Raw genomic sequence first — 18255 nt, 5'->3', positions numbered from 1 at the left:
CCGATCCTCCATGAACTTATCTATTTCTTTTTTGACCCTGATATAGTCTTGGCCTTCACAACATCATTGGGGAGAGAGATAGCTCAGTGGTTTGAGCATTGGCCTGCTAAACCCAGGGTTGTGAGTTCAATCCTTGAGGGGGCCATTTAAGGATCTGGGGCAAAAATTGGGGATTGATCCTGTTTCAAGCAGGGGGTTGGACTAGATGACCTCCTGAGGTCCCTTTCAACCTTGATATTCTATGATTCTATGGTAAAAAGTTCCACTGACTGCGTTGTGTGAAGAAATACTTCCTTTTGTTTGTTTTAAACCTGCTGACTATTAATTTCATTTGGTGACCCCCAGTTCTTCCTCGAGTGATTGTTCATGTCCGTTCCAAGCAGGTGTGTGCGCTGCGTGCACGCCAGCCAGATGATTTTCCCCCTAGCAGCGTCCGTAGGGCCTGGGCGCCCTCTGGGGTGGCGCCTTCATGGCGCCCAATATCGAGCCCCGCCGACCTCCCCACCCCCTCAGTTCCTTCTTACTGCCTGTGATGGCTAGCTGGAACTTTGCTCGCTCGTGCAGCAAGCGCCTTAGCAGTGTCTTTGTTCTTAGTGTAAATAGTTTTTCTCTGTAGTTGTACTTATCACATAGTTAGTAGTGTTTGGTAGATAGATAGTTTCCCCTCCAGGGGTATGCCTGGGTCTCCGGGGTTTAAACTCTGTGAGTCCTGTGGCAAGTTTATGCCCAAGAGTGATCCTCACTCGTCCTGCCTGCAGTGCCTTGGTGAGACTCACCAAAAGGACAGGTGCTGCATTTGCAAGGGTTTCCGCCCAAGATCCCTTAAGGACAGAGAACAGAGACTGAAACTCCTGCTCACGGAGGCTGCTCTGAGACCGCAGTCCGACCCGGGACCCAACGACCCGGCACCGAACACATCCGCTTCCGTGTGCAGCGCTCCGGTGCCAACGGCACGTGAATCAGGCCAGACTAAGGACTCTAAAGCCCACCGGCACCCCCACCCTTCGGGACATAGGGCGTCGGCATCCGTTCTCCATCCCCGGTGCCGGTAAAGAAGAAGAGGCCGGTGAGGGGGCTGATCACCCCCCTTGAAGCCTAAGATACTGGTGCCGTCTGCGAGTGGCTCAGCATAGACTACGTCCACCTCGCTTCCGCCCAGGGTCTCATTGATTCCTGCCCCCGGCCAGCGTCCTGTCAAGTCCGAACCCTCCTCGGTCCCCGCACCATCTGGTGGACATACAACCACCATCGACGCCAGAGGCGTTTGAGGCGTCAATGGACCTGATACACCTCCTGGCGCTGGCCTCCCTGCGAAAGAGGGACAAGTCCCCGGCGACCGCATGGCCCCTGTTCCACTCCAGGGGCAGGCCAACCATGATGGTTCGTCGGTCTCCATCTCCGGCACCCCCTGCACAGACGCAGGAAGTGCGCCGCTCCCCGGAGTCGAGTCGTCGTTCGTTGGCGACCCAGGGGACTGCTCCTCCGTGGTGGTCTTATTCGGAGACCTCGGAGTCGGAGGTAGACTCGGCTTGATTGAGCACATCGCACAGCAGAAGATCCCGGTCCCGGCGCAGTCACCAACCATAGCCGGCACCGTGGCAACAACAGTGGCAACCACCTGCTCAATGGCCCTTCTGGACACCCTGGGCGTTCCGTCAGAGCCAGGGTCAAGTCCATGGTCCGGGCTCCAGAACGGCGTCGGCGTCCTCGGCGTCGTTTGTGCCACAGTCAGCGCCGGCTCTGCCTATGATGGTGGCGCCCTCGGGCAGAGTGGCCCCCCCCCGACTCACGTGATTTCAGCACCAGTGCCTCAGCCGGCCCCGGCACCGGCTCCCCAACTGACGGCACCGGTGGAAGCCTCAGCTCCATCCCTACCGACCTCAACAGTCTCGGTCCCACCGGTTTTACCTGCCCTGGCACTGGCTGCGATGCAGAGTTCTTCATCGGCGCCAGTTCCTCAGACCGAGTACCGCGTGCCGAGGAACCCTGGGGGGGCTGAAGGCAGTGAACTGGGTCCACCTCCGGTTCTCTCTTCCTTGTCTTCACCCGACGAAGCGGTCGCGGGGACTTCACCGGCCCCAGCTTTGGAGGACAACAGGGTTCTTCAACAGCTTTTGAAGCGGGCCGCCCAAAGCCTGGGGATTCAGGCAGAGGAGGTAGAAGAAGACTTAGACCCGGTCATAGACATCCTGGCTCCCTCCGGCCCATCCAGGGTTGCATTGCCATTTATCAAGTCAATAACTGAAACGTCTAAGAACTTGTGGTGAACCCCTGCTTCTCTGGCACCTACGGCCAAATAATCTGAGCGCCGCTACTTTGTTCCCTCTAAAGGGTATGAACACCTTTATACCCGCCCTCCGCCAGACTCTTTGGTGGTCAACGTGGCCAATCAGAGAGAACATCAGGGGTTTCAAGGCTCCACCCCTAAAAACAGGGATGCCAAGAAACTGGACCTGTTTGGCCAGAAGTTCTACTCCACAGCAGGTCTACAGCTTCGTATAGCCAACCAACAGGCCATAGTAAGCCGCTACGGACATAACACCTGCTCATCCATGGCAAAATGTACAGAGCTGCTGCACCAGGAAGCTCGGGGGGAGTTCTCTGCACTCGTGGAGGAGGAGAAGTTGGTCTCCTGAACGTCTTTACAAGCGGCCCTGGATGCGGCCTCTTGCACTTTGGCCACAGGGGTGGTTATGAGGAGAGGCTCCTGTCTACAGGTCTCTGGTCTTCCCCACAAGGTCCAACAGACCATTCAAGACCTTCCCTTCTAAGGTGTAGCTCTCTTCTCCGAGAAGATGGATAAGAGACTTCACAGCTTGAAGGACTCGAGGGCTACCCTTCATTCACTGGGGCTTCACACGCCTGCTACCCAGTGCAGACAGTTTAGGCCTCAACCTGCTCCTCGTCCTTATCAGCCCCAGAACCGCCAGGACGCTCCGCACTCGGAGGAGGCAACGTCCTCCCTCTGGGCAAAACTCAGGCCAGTCTAGGGCCCCACAGGGCTCTAGACCACCCTTTTGAGGGTACGGTCGAGGATGGCTTGCCAGTTCGACCTTTGGATCCTTCCCGTCTTACTTTCTCGTCCCATCTATCCCCTTTCTACCGTGCCTGGTCTCAAATTACTTCGGACCACTGGGTGCTCCGCTCGGTAAAGAGGGGATATTCCATCCAATTCTGTACCCTCCCACCCCCCTCAACCCCCTTCCCCATCCCTCTTCAGGGACCCTCTCACAAGCAACTTCTGTGTCAAGAGGTGCAGTCCCTCCTCTCAGTATAGGCAGTGGAGGAGGTTCCTCAGGAGCTATGGGGCAAGGGTTTCTACTCCTGGTACTTCCTAATACCGAAGGTTAAGGGGGGCCTCAGACCCATACTGGACCTGTGACAACTCAACAAGTACGTAAAGAAACTCAAGTTTCGCATGGTCTCTCTAACCTCCGTTATCTCTCACTGGATCCAGGAGACCGGTACGCCGCCCTCCACTTGAAGGATGCATATTTTCATATCGCAATAGTCCCACATCACAGACGTTACCTCAGATTCGTGGGGAACACAGGCCACTACCAGTTTGCCATCCTCCCGTTCGGACTGTTGACTGCCCTGCGAGTATTCACAAAATGCATGGCAGTCGTTGCGGCGTTCCTACGCAAGTGGCAGATACAGATTTTCCCATACCTCGACGACTGGCTGATCAAGGGTTGCTCGAGGGCCCAGGTGGAGGCTCAGGTCAAGTTTATAAGGAGGACCTTCCTCCACTTAGGTCTCCTCCTGAATGAGGAGAAATCCACTCTGTCCCCGATGCAGAGGATAGAGTTCATAGGCGCGGTCCTGGACTCTACTCAAGCCAGGGCGTACCTCCAGGAGGCCAGGTTTCACTCACTTCAGGACATCGTACAAGGCCTCCGACGGTTCCCCACGACGTCGGCAAGAAACTGTCTAAAGCTGCTGGGACACATGGCCTCCTGCACGTACATGATGCAGCATGCCAGGCTCAGGCTGTGCCCACTCCAGTCTTGGCTGGCGTCAGTGTACCAACCAGCCAGAGATGCATTGGACAGGGTTGTAACCCTGCCACGCCTGGTACTGGACTCCCTCCTATGGTGGCTCAACCCTCGGTTTGCACGGGGTACCTTTTGCCAGCCCTCGCTCATCTTGGTGTCAGACGCCTCAGATCTGGGTTGGGGGGCTCACCTAGCGGACCTCAAGACCCAAGGCCTCTGGTCTCCGGTGGACCTCGCTCTTCACACCAATGTCGAAAAGCTGAGGGCAGTGTGTCTGGCATACTACGCTTTGAAAACATAACGGGCAGATGTGTTTCAATCCTCGTGGACAACATGTCGGCGATGTTTTATATCAACAAATGGGGACGTACGCTGCTCTCCCCCATGCTGGGAAGCCCTTGCACTGTGGGACTTCTGCATAGAGCACTCGATACACCTGCAGGCCTCATACCTCCCAGGGGTGCGAAACACACTGGTGGACAGCCTCAGCCGGACCTTCAACAGCCACGAGTGATCCCTTCAGCCAGACGTGGTGAGCTCAATCTTCCGGTTCTGGGGCTCTCCCCAGATAGACCTGTTCGCCACTCCAGGCAACAGGAAATGTCAGACATTCTGTTCTCTCGGGAGCCACGGCTCGGGGTCCATCGGGGACGCCTTCCTCCTCTCGTGGGAGGGCTGCCAGCTGTATGCTTTCCCACCCATCCCGCTAGTCCACAGGGCGCTCCTCAAGATCCACAGGGACTGGGCCCGAGTCATACTAACAGCGATGGTGTGGCCACCTCAGCACTGGTTCACCTCTCTCCTGGAAATGTCCATACCGGCCCCACTCGCCTTACCACTGGTCTCCGACCTGATCGCACAGGACCAGGGCCGACTCCGGCACCTGAATCTGGAGTCGCTCCACCTTACGGCCTGGATGCTCCATGGCTAAGTGCCACAGAGCTCTCTTGTTCAGACCAGGTCAGATGAGTTCTCCTGGGTAGTAGAAAGCCCTCCACCAGGGCTACATACCTGGCCAAGTGGAAAAGGTTCTCCATCTGGGCAGAGCAACATAGTCAGCCGCTGCTCCTCGCCCCCATGCCATTTATACTGGACTACCCTCTTCACCTAAAGCATCAAGACTTGTCCCGGTCATCAATAAGGGTCCACTTGGCCGCTATCTCCGCCTTCCATCCGGGTTCAGACGGTCTCTCGGTCTTTGCAAACTCTATGGTCAGTCGTTTTCTCAAGGGTTTGGACAGGCTCTTCCCACTCACATGTCAGCCTGTCCCTGCCTGGGACCTCAGTCTAGTACTCTCCAGGCTTTCAGGCCTGCCATTTGAACCTCTGGCCACCTGCTCCCTGCTATCTCTCTCATTCAAGGTTGCGTTCCTCATCGCAATTACCTCGGCTTGACAGGTTTCGGAGCTCAGGGCCCTCACGTCTGAGCCCCCTTACACAGGTTTTCATAAGGATAAGGTTCAGCTGAGGCCTCATCCGGCTTTTCTCCCGAAGGTTGTCTCCCATTTTCACATGACCCAGGACATCTTCCTCCCAGTGTTTTATCCCAAGCTACGCTCCTCCGATAGGGAGCACAGGCTGCACTCACTGGACGTGCGTAGGGCCTTAGCCCTCTACACAGAGAGAACTAAGTTGTTCCAGAAGTCCGTCCAACTCTTCGGAGCCGTGGCAGACAGAATGAAGGGCCTTCCGGTATCATCTCAACACACATCGTCAAGGATAATGTCCTGCATTAGGGAGTGCTATACCCTGGCAAAGGCGCCCGCTCTACAGATAACCGCTCACTCTACCAGGGCCCAGGCCTCCTCTGCGGCGTTCCTGGCACAAGTCCCTGCTCAGGAAATCTGCAGGGCAGCCATGTGGTCCTCGATACATACATTTACGTCGCACTGTGCAATTACACAACAGTCCAGGGACGATGCGGCTTTTGGGCAAGCCGTGCTCTTTTCTGTGGATAACTCCCCACCTCCTGAGCTCTAGCTTATGAATCACCTGCTTGGAATGGACATGAACAATCACTCGAAGAAGAAAAAATGGTGACTCACTTTCTCGTAACTGTTTTTCTTCGAGATGTGTTGTTCACGTCCATTCCAATACCCACCCTCCTTCCCCTCTGTCGGAATAGTCGGCAAGAAGGAACTGAGGGGGTGGGGGGGGTCGGCAGGGCTCGATATTGGGCACCATGAAGGCGCCACCCCAGAGGGCGCCCAGGCCTTGTGGACGCTGCTAGGGGGAAAATCTTCCGGGTGGCGCGCACACACCTGCTTGGAATAGACATGAACAATCACTCGAAGAACAACAGTGACGAGAAAGTGAGCAACCATTTTTTCTTGTGTTATGAGAAGGAATAAATGACACTTCCTTATTTACTTTCTCCACCACAGTCATGATTTTATAGACCTCTATCATATTCCTCTTTAGTCGTCTCTTTTCCAAGCTGAAAAGTCCCAGTCTTATTAACCTCTTCTGGTACGGAAGCTGTTCCATCTCCTTCTGTTTATGTTTTAAAGGCTGGAAACTTTTTTTTTTTAAGTCAGAGCTCAAGCCATATCTACCCTGCAGAGGCTACAGCACTGCAGCTGTGCCTAGGTAGCGTAGATGCTTCCTACACCGTTGGAAGGGGTTTTTCCATGGATGTAGTTAATCCACCTCTCCCCCTTCTACTGATGTAGAAAGTGTCTACACTACAGAGAATTCTTACGTCAATCTAGCCACGTTGACAGTGTGGGGGCTAGGACGACCTAACTACATGCAACATTTTTCACGGCCATGAGAAATGTAGCTAGACCTAATTTTTAGGTGTAGACCAGGCCTCGGAATCAGTCGAATAATTCTTTAGCAAGGAGTATATTTCACAGCTAGAGTGTATTGCAGGGTCTTGCTTAGAGTGATCCCCTGCTTTCACAACTGCCTTGGCTAGTCAAATAGCCCATGTTCCGTGCAGTCACTCCCCACACAGCATGTGCACGGCATTCACCTCCTGCTTCTCCCCTCCTCACATGCCCGCTCTCAGAGGCAGGACAAAATCTGGCCTAGAGGGTTATTTACACTAAAGTTTGACTTTTCAAATTTAGTTGGTCTTTTAGTTAATCCCTTGTTAGAGGTCAGGTTTCTTGTACTGGGGAGCAATGTGTGTCAATAAATCCTTTTGTTACTCACCAACTTCTCAGGGGTTTGTCAAGCTGTCCAGAAACAATCACCTTTTGGCAAAGTCCAAGTATGGAAAATTTTAGCTGAAAAAGGAAAGGAGAGACACTCATTGTGTCGGTAAATATCCAAATAATGAAATACGTCAGTCTGAGTTCTGTTAAATTCTGAACAGCCTCATTCATCAGAGAGAGCAATGCATTCTGGTACCCTCAATCTTATTCCCACTGTGTTAGTTTTGCCATTGCTAAGTACAATGCAGTACCCGTTTTTACCAATCCGTTCAGTGCAAAGGTTCTAGACCGTTTCCAGATACGGTAGCAGCAGCAGCCCATCTTACTACAGGTCACATGGGTTTCACAAAACATTTAGAAACAGCTGTGTCAGATGCCAGGTACATCTCCGGTTTCAGTGGCAATGTTTTGCTAATTATATGTCCTCTGCAAAGCAGTTATTTCCCAGAATGGGATACTTTTCCACTGCCCTATTTGGGGTTGAAAGCACCATTCACGTCATGTTCACTTCAGCATAACTCATGGCATGTTTCATGAGGGGTTTTAAAAGCTCTTCAAGTATTAAAATGTGCTCTATTGTTCAGTCAGTGCACTCCATAATAGGAAGCTAACATCCATGAATCACCGTCCATGGCTTTGATACTTTTCAGGGTAAGATAAAGCAAATCTACTTTTAATTCTTTAATGTGTAAAAAACGCTTACATCTCTCTCTCTTTAATCTCACTGTCTGGAGTTTGTCATTCAGTCACCAACTTATAAGTTTTTGATTCTCGTTTACAAAAAAAAAAAGAGACAAGATTGGGTCCTGGAGAGGAAGGTTAGTCTGGCGTGAAAGCCAGGAGTTTGGGTGGCTTGGCCCCACTGTGTATAGATGGAATTGTTACTCTGCTTTGGGTTTCATTCCAGTGTTTCCTCTGTTTGACTATGCAGAGTATCCCCAGTTGCCTTGTTTTGGAGACAACAGTTGTGTGCTAGGTGGGCAGCTCTCCTGTAGCAGGATATTTCAGCATGGCTTGTGCCACTTGCCTAGAGGGGGCAGAGACCAGTGTTAATTTGTATGATCTTACTTTCAGAATCCCCCTCACCTCACAGAGGAGAAGTCCAAGAAGTTCAAAAGACGGCAGCAAGTGAAGCGCAGATCACAGGCAGAGGTCATGAAAGAGCGAGAGGACGAGTGCTTCAGCTGTGGAGACGGGGGACAGCTAGTGTCGTGTAAGAAGACGGGCTGCCCAAAAGTGTACCACGCAGACTGCCTCAACCTGACCAAACGGCCAGCAGGTCAGTAATTCCTTTGGGCTCTGCTCTTGGGAAGGGAGCGGTATAGACCTGCACTGCTAGGCCTGGCTAGAGGAAAGCACAATTCTCTGCTCACCGGCAGTAACACACAATTGGAGCTTCTAAAAATTATAGACAGTAATTTTCCAACACAAGAGGTATTGCACCCACCATGAGGCAATTTTGTATTAGACCTCCGTGTAATGAATAACGTTGAGTTGGTCACTAGACTGGAAGTTGGTGGTTACCTAGGGACCATTAATCATGACCTATTTACATTCTATGTGAGCGAACAGAGAACAGTCCCAACCAGTAATATATACACTGGGTGCTTCAAAAGGGCTAATTTCCTAAAGCAGAGAAAAATTATGAGCAAAATTGGGAGCAGGAGAACCAGAAACACACTGAGGCAGAAAAATGTGAATGAAAAATGGGAGTTGTTAGATGGCCCAAAAGCCACAACTCCACAATCAAGAAAGAGGAGAAATTTGGTTAAAAGCTCATCCTGGTTTAGTGGCAAATTAGAAATAAAACATCAATATATAACAAATATAAAAAAGGGGAAAATAGAATAATAATATATAAATTGGAAGTTATGAAGTTTAGAAAATTGATAAGGGAAGCTAAAGATAGCAGGGAAAAATCCATTGCTGGCAGGGCTAAATTCAGTGAGGAGATTTTTTTAAATATATCAGGAACAAAATAAATCCTAGCTGTGGTCGTGGCCCATTACTTGATGCAGATGATAAAATTGTTCATATTGATGCAGAAGAGGAAGAAGTATTTAATAAATCTATTCCGTGTTTGGAAAGAAGCAGGATGATGTATCACATGTGGATGATGAAGTATTTTCCAATCCATTAGTGACTGAGGAGAGTCTGCGAGGGATAAACAACTACTAGGGATAAACATTTTAAATTCAGCCGGCCTGTATAACATGCACTCAAGAGTCTTAAAAGTGTTGGCTGAGGAGATCTGATCTGCTGATGTTAATTTTTAATAAATCTTGGAATACTGGGGAAATTGCAGAAAACTGGAAGAGTACTAGTGTTGTGCCCATATTCAAAAAGGGAAAACGGGATGATGCAGCTATTTATTGGCTAGCAAAATAAAGCAAAAGCTGATATAGGTTTTAATTGATAAAGAATTAAAGGACAGGAATATAATTAATGCAAGACAACATAGTTTTATGAAAATAGGTCTTATCAAACAAACGTAATTTCATTCTTTGATGAGATTACAAATTTGATTGATAAAGTTAACTGTGTAGATTTAAAATACTTACACTTTTGTGAGGTGTTTGACTTAATAACTGTAGGCGAGTCCACTCACCCCCGCCGCCCCCTCAGGACCAGATACGACATTGCAGCTCTCCTGCAGGGCTAGAGCTCCCTGCCAGTGGTCACCAGTGCTGGAATAGTACCTCAGCCCTCCTACTGGGTTACGATCATAAGTGCACCCCTTCTGGTGTCACACTGGTCCAAACTAAGGAATCCCAAAAATGTCTGAATGCAAAAAACAATTCTTCTGAACCTCTTTATCTCTGTTCTTCAACCTGTACTGCACAGCTAGCTCAGCTCCTTTACCCATGTTGCGGTTTTCCCTCGGCCATTTCCTACCTCACCTCTTTACTTCGCCTCAGGGTCTCTCAGTCTCTTCCCTGTTTTGATCGGGTCTGGCCCAGGCCTCCTAGCCTGGGGAGCTTGTCTCCCTGCTTTGAGCTTCCTTTCCAACAAAATGATTAGGGGACTGGAACACATGACTTATGAGGAGAGGCTGAGGGAGCTGGGATTGTTTAGCCTGCAGAAGAGAAGAATGAGGGGGGATTTGATAGCTGCTTTCAACTACCTGAAAGGGGGTTCCAAAGAGGATGGCTCTAGACTGTTCTCAATGGTAGCAGATGACAGAACGAGGAGTAATGGTCTCAAGTTGCAGTGGGGGAGGTTTAGATTGGATATTAGGAAAAACTTTTTCACTAAGAGGGTGGTGAAACACTGGAATGCGTTACCTAGGGAGGTGGTAGAATCTCCTTCCTTAGAAGTTTTTAAGGTCAGGCTTGACAAAGCCCTGGCTGGGATGATTTAACTGGGAATTGGTCCTGCTTCGAGCAGGGGGTTGGACTAGATGACCTTCTGGGGTCCCTTCCAACCCTGATATTCTATGATTCTATGATTCCTGCTCTGACTGGCCTTCTGACTCAGGGCCCCACAGAGACCACTTTGCTACCTGCAGTCTCTTCCCTCCAGCTCTTTCCCCAGCTGCTCCCTGTCAGCTTCTTGTATACAGGAAACCTGCTGGGCCCTCACAAGTGAGGTTTGTCCTGTTATCAGGTTGGCTTAGCCTCAGGCGCTCCATCCCAAGGGCAAGCCACCGTTTAACAGGACCACAGGATGTTCTGGTTTTGAAAATGGGCACTTTACAATAGCAATAAAGCACAGATTAAATGTCTTAAGAACTGGCTAACTGACAGAGTTCAAAGTAACCATAAATGGAGACTCGTCACTGAATGGAGACTCGTCACTGAATGCAGGTGTTTTAGTGGGCTGTAGGGGTTGGTACGAGGCCCAACGCTATTCAACATTTTTATCCGTGGTCTGGAAGTAAATATAAAATCACTTCTGATAAAATTTGCAGGTGAAACACAGACTGGCAGAGTGGTAAATAGTGATGAGGGCAGGGAGTCAGACAGAAGGATCTGGATTGCTTGGTAAGCAGGCCCATTCAATCAAAATGGGTTTTTATACAGCCAAATGAACATTATACATTTAGGGACAAGGAATGCAGGCCATCGCTACCGATTGGAGCACCTGTGATTTGGAAAAGGATTTAGGCAGTCATAGTGAACAAGCAACTCAGCATGAGCTCCCAGGGCAATGCTGTGAAAAACCAACGAATGCAATCCTGGTATGTGTAAATGGCAGTAGTGCGTAGGAGTCGGCAGCTGATTTACCTCTGTATATGACCTTGCTGAGAAGATACTGGAATACCGTGTCCATGTTCTTAAAAGGATGTTAGAAAATTGAAAAGGGTCAGAAAAGAGCCTCAAATATGAGTTGAGAGCTGGAGAAGATACCTTAACTCTCTCATCGTAAAGAGCTCAATTGTTTAGACTATTAAAAAGAAGATTGAGAGATGACTTGACTATGGAGTAGAAATACCTTCACAGGTAAAATATTGGGTACTACATGGCCCTGTAATCTAATGGGAAAACTGCATCACAAGAACTAATGGTGGGTGGCTGAAACCAGCCCAATTCAGATTAGAAATTAGGTCCCATTTTTTGACTGTGAGGATGATTAACCAGTGGGACAAACTCCCAGGGGAAGTGGTGGATATTCCATCTCTTGATGTCTCCAGAGCCAGGCTGGTGCCTTTCTGGAAGATGCTTTAGCCAAACACAAGTGACTGGATTCCATACAGGGGTAACAGTGTAAAATGTAATGGTGTGGGATATATAGGAGGTCAGACCAGATGATCTAATGGTCCCTTCTGGGCTTAAATTCTATGAATCTGTAAGCTGGAGGCTTTCGGTAGCCAGTGACAGCCAGTGCAGTGTGTGCCCAGCAGGGGAGTGCTATGGGTTGAATCCGCAGAGAGGCCTGCAATTGACTCTGCTGCGCATTGGGGGTGATTTGTTTTTCTCCAGGATGGTTCTGATACTAGCAGTGAGTGAAATCCCAAACTGAACTCCTTAAGACATAGTTTGGCTTCTGTAAAGAACTATTGTCCTATGCCCAGAGGGGGAGACAAGAGAAACTCAGGGCTTGTCTACATTACCCGCTGGATCGGCGGCAGGCAGTGATTGTTCCAGCGGGGGTCCATTTATTGCGTCTAGCATAGACGCGATAAATTGACCCCTGAGCGCTCTTCCGTCGACTCCAGTACTCCACCAGAACGAGGAGAGCAAGTGGAGTCAGCGAAGGAGCGTCAGCTGTCAACTTACCGCAGGTAAGTAGATCAAAGTACGTCAATTTCAGCTACTCTATTCACGTAGCTGAAGTTGCGTCTCTTAGATTGACCCTGCACGGTAGTGTAGACCAGCCCTCAGTTCCTTGTCTCCAGTGTCTTCCAGTATCTTCTCTCACATCAGTGTGAAGGGAGGAAATTGGCCTCAAATTCACTCAGCCCTAGTTGAAATTGGAAACATCTGGAACCCTTTCAGTATGGGGTTAGCTTGAAGGCAGAACTTTCCTTGCATTAGCCCTGAGCTATGTGGTGACTAGGTTTCCCTCTGTGCTTGGTGTAATGAATCCAAGGCAACTGGTGCAGGAGCAGAGAAGGGGAATTTCTGACATTGTTTTAGTGAGAGCCGTTACAAGCAGGTCTCCCCTGCCCTCGGCTGTAGCTTTCCAACCCGATAGCTCTGTTACGTTACCTCCTAAGGTGCTTTTTCTCCTGTTTGTGCTGCAGGGAAGTGGGAGTGCCCTTGGCATCAGTGTGATGTGTGTGGCAAAGAAGCAGCTTCCTTCTGTGAGATGTGTCCCAGCTCCTTCTGCAAGCAGCATCGGGAGGGCATGCTCTTTATCTCCAAACTGGATGGACGCTTATCATGCACAGAGCATGATCCCTGTGGACCCAACCCTCTAGAGCCCGGGGAAATTCGTGAGTATGTCTCTCCCACAGTCCCGCCAGCTAACCGTCAAAACGCTCAGCCCTCTGACCATCAGCCTGCAGTCCTGGGCCTCAGGCGTCCGCCTTCTGACAGGCTGCCTCTGGCTGTGGCCCTGAGGCTGCAGCCGTCGGACAAGCCCTGCTCCGCCGTGGCCCTGAGGCTGCAGCCGTCGGACAAGCCCTGCTCCGCCGTGGCCCTGAGGCTGCAGCCGTCGGACAAGCCCTGCTCCGCCGTGGCCCTGAGGCTGCAGCCGTCGGACAAGCCCTGCTCCGCCGTGGCCCTGAGGCTGCAGCCGTCGGACAAGCCCTGCTCCGCCGTGGCCCTGAGGCTGCAGCCGTCGGACAAGCCCTGCTCCGCCGTGGCCCTGAGGCTGCAGCCGTCGGACAAGCCCTGCTCCGCCGTGGCCCTGAGGCTGCAGCCGTCGGACAAGCCCTGCTCCGCCGTGGCCCTGAGGCTGCAGCCGTCGGACAAGCCCTGCTCCGCCGTGGCCCTGAGGCTGCAGCCGTCGGACAAGCCCTGCTCCGCCGTGGCCCTGAGGCTGCAGCCGTCGGACAAGCCCTGCTCCGCTGTGGCCCTGAGGCTGCAGTCAGATAAACAACCCACCATTGTATCCCTGAGGCTTCAGCAGTCGGACAAGCCTCTTGCCACCACTGCAGGCCAGCAGCCTCCGCCCTCAGATGAGTCTCCTTCCGCTGCTGGGGCTCTGCTGCCTCCTCCCGCAGATGAGTCTCCAACCAAGGGCCTGCATCCTCTGCCATCGGACGAGTCTCCCACCGCTACCCAGGCTCAGTGGCCCCAGCTAATGGACGAGTCTCCCGCCCTTGCTAGGGTCCCACGGCCGCAGCCACTGGGCGAGTCTCCCATCAAGGGCCCGCAGCCCCTGCTGTCAGATGAGGCTCCCGCCACGGGGGCCCTGCAGCGTCAGGCGTTTGACAGGCCTCCAAGGCTTTTGCTGTCCGAGAAAGCACTGCGGCCCGGGGATCAGAATGCTGAGCCAAAAGAGAGAGGAGCCGCAGTGGGGGAGCCGCAGCCACAGCAGAAAGAGCGAACTTGTTTACCTGAGGAGCAGACTTCTCGGGCTGCAGGGACGGCCGTGACCCACGTGGGACAGGCACCTTGGCCCATGGAGAAATTACACACATCTGAGCCGCCAACGCAGGCTGACCGGGAAGTGGCATCAGCACCCACAGAGCAGAGCCCTTGGACTGCCGAGAGGTTACGTACATTTGAACAGACCCCCCGGCCTGCCAGGGAAGCACCAGTGCCCCCAGAGCAGGCTTCATGGCTTGCCAGGAACATTCAGACATTTGAGCAGATCTCTTGGCTCTCTGGAAAAGCACAGACACCCCTGGGGCAGGCCCCTTTGCCTGAGCAAAACATAGTGCTCGTCCGCACCCAGGATTCTCCCAGTCAGGAATTGGCTGAATCGAAACCGAAGTGAAGTCAGTGAATGAGGCAGGCAGGTTGCAGTCGGTTTGTTTGGGGAGAGGGATTTTCTTTGTTTTGTTTGTTGTTCACGTCCCTGATCCCAGCCTCGAGCCCAGGTGCTCTCATGACATAAGCAAGGACGTTTACCTAAACCGGAGTGTGGCCCAGCCACGGAGAGTGAGCATCAGCGACCTTTTTTCCTCTTCCTTTTACAAACGGTAAAGTTGAAATAAAGAGTCCACTCCGGATAAAATCTCTAATTCCATTGAAATGGTCATGTTACTGATCTAGCGTGTCTGCGTGCGAGCTCTGCATCCAAAAGGGGTTTCCAAAACACAGCTAAATGGCCCTGAGGAAGCCATTTCCTTTCTCTTAACTGTTCTTAGTGAAAGCAGAACAACTAGTCTGAACTGGGATCTCAGATGTTTCAAATGATTAAATGGTGCACAGAGTAATTGGACAAGTGTCTTTGCTAGACTCTGAAGAGGGGAAGGGATTTAGCACTTGCGCTGCCCAATTCTCCTTCCCCACAGGGTTTTCCTTTGCAAGTGTTTGCCTGAGTGTGCACATTGATATGTGTCACCAGTGCAAGGCTCACCCAAAACACAGGTGCTGTTATAAAAAGGTGGAGTCCCTTGGAGTTAGTGGAGGAGCCTGCTCCTGCCAGACTGTACAGTTCATTCCAGCGTGGGCAAGAGAACTGCTTCTGCGCAGGCCCTGTGATTGGGGATGGGGGGAGAGGGTCTCTGAAGATACCATCTGCCAGGATTCTCCTCTTGGGTCTTAGCTCTGTAACGTGAGAGAGGCGGAATTTCCACGGCACATACGATGCTCTGAGCCCTGGAGGCAGCTGTTGTAGCAGGGTAGCGCTTGAGTAAGGCCCCGACTGGATGCTGAGCGCTGCCTTTGCCAGGGTAGAGATGCTGCCCTTCTGAATGCTCCAGGCAGTTCCTTCTTCTCCTTGGTTGTTACCATGAACTAGCAAACTAAATAGTCTCTTCCTCCCCCATCTCAACCACATGCTTAGGAGTCCTGTTTGCAGAGTGTCTTGGTAGCCCTAGCAGAGTGAATTCTGTGGAATTCACTCCATAGTGCAGAGTCAAGAAGCTATTTCAGAAGGCATGCTGTATCCAGAATGGAAAACCATGTCAACACCCTTCCCCTTGGTTAGCCTCTGTATTTCCAACCAAAAAACCCCACAGGAGACTTGAATTACCTGGACTATGTTGAAGTGTCTGTGTGTCAGAAAACCAGCCCCTCAAGGTAATAGTTCTCACACTGGAACACAATGGCTCTAGCACCTGGCTGCCCCCCCCCCCCCATCACACTCAAGGTAACTCTGTGCCTGGTGACTTGCCGGGCTGGTATTCCGAGTAGACCTGATGGAAGCAGTTACGTGACCTGACTGCTGAGGCAGAAATACACACGGCTATGGCACTGATACGGTGTGCGGTGGAATAACAGGCAGGGACGTAGGAAATGGCTACTTGTGACTTAGTGACGCTTGTGATCTGCGAAGGAGTGGCCGGGCAGCCTGCGTCCGTGCTGCCCACGGTCAGTGCAGTGCGCTGTGCCAGCCGTAAGCACTGTTTCATCAGCACGGTCTCCCAAGACATTACCTGCGCGACATGCCTGAGCTCCACTGACCTGGGCCCATTGTTTCAGAGAGAGCGCAGTAGGTCTCTCCCCAGAGCGGGAGCCCTAGTTCCATACTAGCCCCTTTCCTCTAACTTGGGAACAGGTCAGGGCTGGCGTTCAGCTCGTATGTTCCCACTGCTCCAAGAGAGAGCAATAATTAGCTTTGTGGGTTTCTGTGACAGGCAGAGAGGTCTCTGTAACAAGGCAAATCCTGATCCATTCTCCTTTCCAAAGTCAGCTCCCCAAGAGTGTCCCCTCTGGGCAGTGCTGTCGTGTGTCTCCTCTCTAGTCTGAATCACTTCAGGCCCCTCAGTGTAGCTCGTGACTTGGAAAAGCTTTATGGCTTATGGAATCTTAGTGTTTAGTGTTGTTTTTCCGTGAAGACCTGTGGGTCAGTCCCTGATCTCTGCTGAGCTGGGGGAGATGCAAGCAGCTATTGTTTTGCATGACTCCTGCACAAAGGGAATCAGGATGTCTCCTCAGAGCCATTGAGAGAGGATAAACTAAGGGCATTTTATTAACTTTTTAAATAAAAACAAAATTACAAAAAAAACGGTAATGAGGTTCAGTATGTTAAGTATTTATCATGTGTGAGAAGGAAAATAAATCTCTAATTTACATTGATAGCCCTTCCCATGAGCTGGACTTTGCCATGTAGATTGTGTGAGTAGGGTGTCCTCTGTGCCAGCCGCCCAGCCAGCGGAGCTGTAACAAGAAAAGACATCTGCACTGCTTTGTCCCACTGTTTTTGCAATGTCATGTGTTAACTAGTTATTTGTTTCATGAAAAATAAACTGTGAATATTTTTGGTGCAGGCTATTCTAAATCTTTACAATGGAAAAGTTCTCAGTGAATTCTCATGAGCGCAGGTTTGAAGAATCTTCCTTATAAGTCATGTGTTGAAATATAGGGCGAGGTTCACAGCAGCAGCAGAATCCCTTCACTCTCAGCAGTTATTGAGGAGCTCCTGTTTGAACAGTGAAAGTAGATTGAGCCATTGCATGATATTTTAAGCCCCCGGCCTTCCGCCACTCATTTGACTACACCACTGTTTCTCTTCTCTTCTCTTCTCTTCTCCCTCCAGAGCTTTTCTGTACAGATCCAGTTTTCCAGCCCACCCACCTTCCAGCTGACACGGGTCACAGAGCTGACTTTAGAGTAGGTTTGCGCCTGCTTGGTTAAATATGGATCCGCACTGGGAAATATCACGTAAAGGCAGTGCTTGTGTCAGCTTAGAAGTTAAGACAAATGCCTCTCTAGGCGGAAGAGGGTTAGTGACTAGGAGAAGTGAGGAAAGCAGGAAGCAGTTGTTCTGTATCAGCTGGAAGGGGTTGTGCAGTTAGTGGGGTTTTCCTCTCTGCCCGGGGCTGAACACCCCACTCCCCGGGAGTGGAATGTGCCCCGGCCCCTCGCTAGCAAGCTGTAGAACACTGACGAATCGTGGCTGGCTGGCCACTTCTGTTATCCCAGGCTGGAGGAGGAAGCTTTTCATACCGATGGGAACATCTCTGTAAGTTAGTGTGATGGAGAAGAAATGAACAGCTTTATGTCTGAACCCTGTTGGCAACCTCAGCAGACAGGCCACGGTCTGAAACAGAATACTCTCTTGCCTCTCGATGTGATCCCTGAGACATGCTCTGCTGGAACCAAGGCTGCCTTTTTTCAGGGAGGACTAAAGTGACTTCAGCCTCAGGGTCAGACTGGCACTCTTTGTATGCCAGGTAAATCCACACTAAAGGAAACAAAACTGAATTCCACTGTTTGAGATGGTGGCAGCCCGCAGAGCCAGCCAGCTGCATCTGTTGACTTGGATGGCCTGAGGAGACACTTGTACTGGGGCGGTTTAAATGCCATTTATTTCCTTTGCTACCTTTTAGAATTTTCATCAATAATTCAAGTCACTGGATTCTTTATATAGAAAATAGCATTGCAAACATGTTAGTGCTCATGTAGGATAGGAGCAAGAGAGAGAAACGGTCAGTTTTAAAGTAAATTAAATGAAGTGTGCCGGCAGTTCATTCTGGCCTTTGCCACAGACACTGATCTCTACTGAGATCAAACAATTTAATGGAGAGAGACTCAGGGCGCATCTACACTAGAGACATCAGAAAGAACAAGGAGGACTTGTGGCACCTTAGAGAC

At 50.9% G+C, this 18255-nt stretch overlaps 1 protein-coding gene across 11 annotated transcripts in view; it reads left to right on the top strand.

Moving 5' to 3' along the window:
* NSD1 (nuclear receptor binding SET domain protein 1) overlaps nt 1–16927 on the top strand; it is a 137641-nt gene extending 120714 nt beyond the window's left edge. For all 11 annotated transcript variants that reach the window (XM_073355106.1, XM_073355114.1, XM_073355112.1 and 8 more), the window contains 2 exons: nt 8234–8438; nt 12846–16927. In XM_073355106.1, the coding sequence (XP_073211207.1) occupies nt 8234–8438; nt 12846–14488 (1848 nt within the window). In that variant the 3' untranslated portion in view covers nt 14489–16927. The remainder of the gene's footprint in view (nt 1–8233; nt 8439–12845) is intronic.
* Nucleotides 16928–18255: the final 1328 nt, after the last annotated feature.

Source organism: Lepidochelys kempii, chromosome 8 (genome assembly GCF_965140265.1).
Source record: "Lepidochelys kempii isolate rLepKem1 chromosome 8, rLepKem1.hap2, whole genome shotgun sequence".
NCBI classification, from domain to species: domain Eukaryota; kingdom Metazoa; phylum Chordata; order Testudines; family Cheloniidae; genus Lepidochelys; species Lepidochelys kempii.
This window is presented reverse-complemented; position numbering and strand designations above follow the sequence as displayed.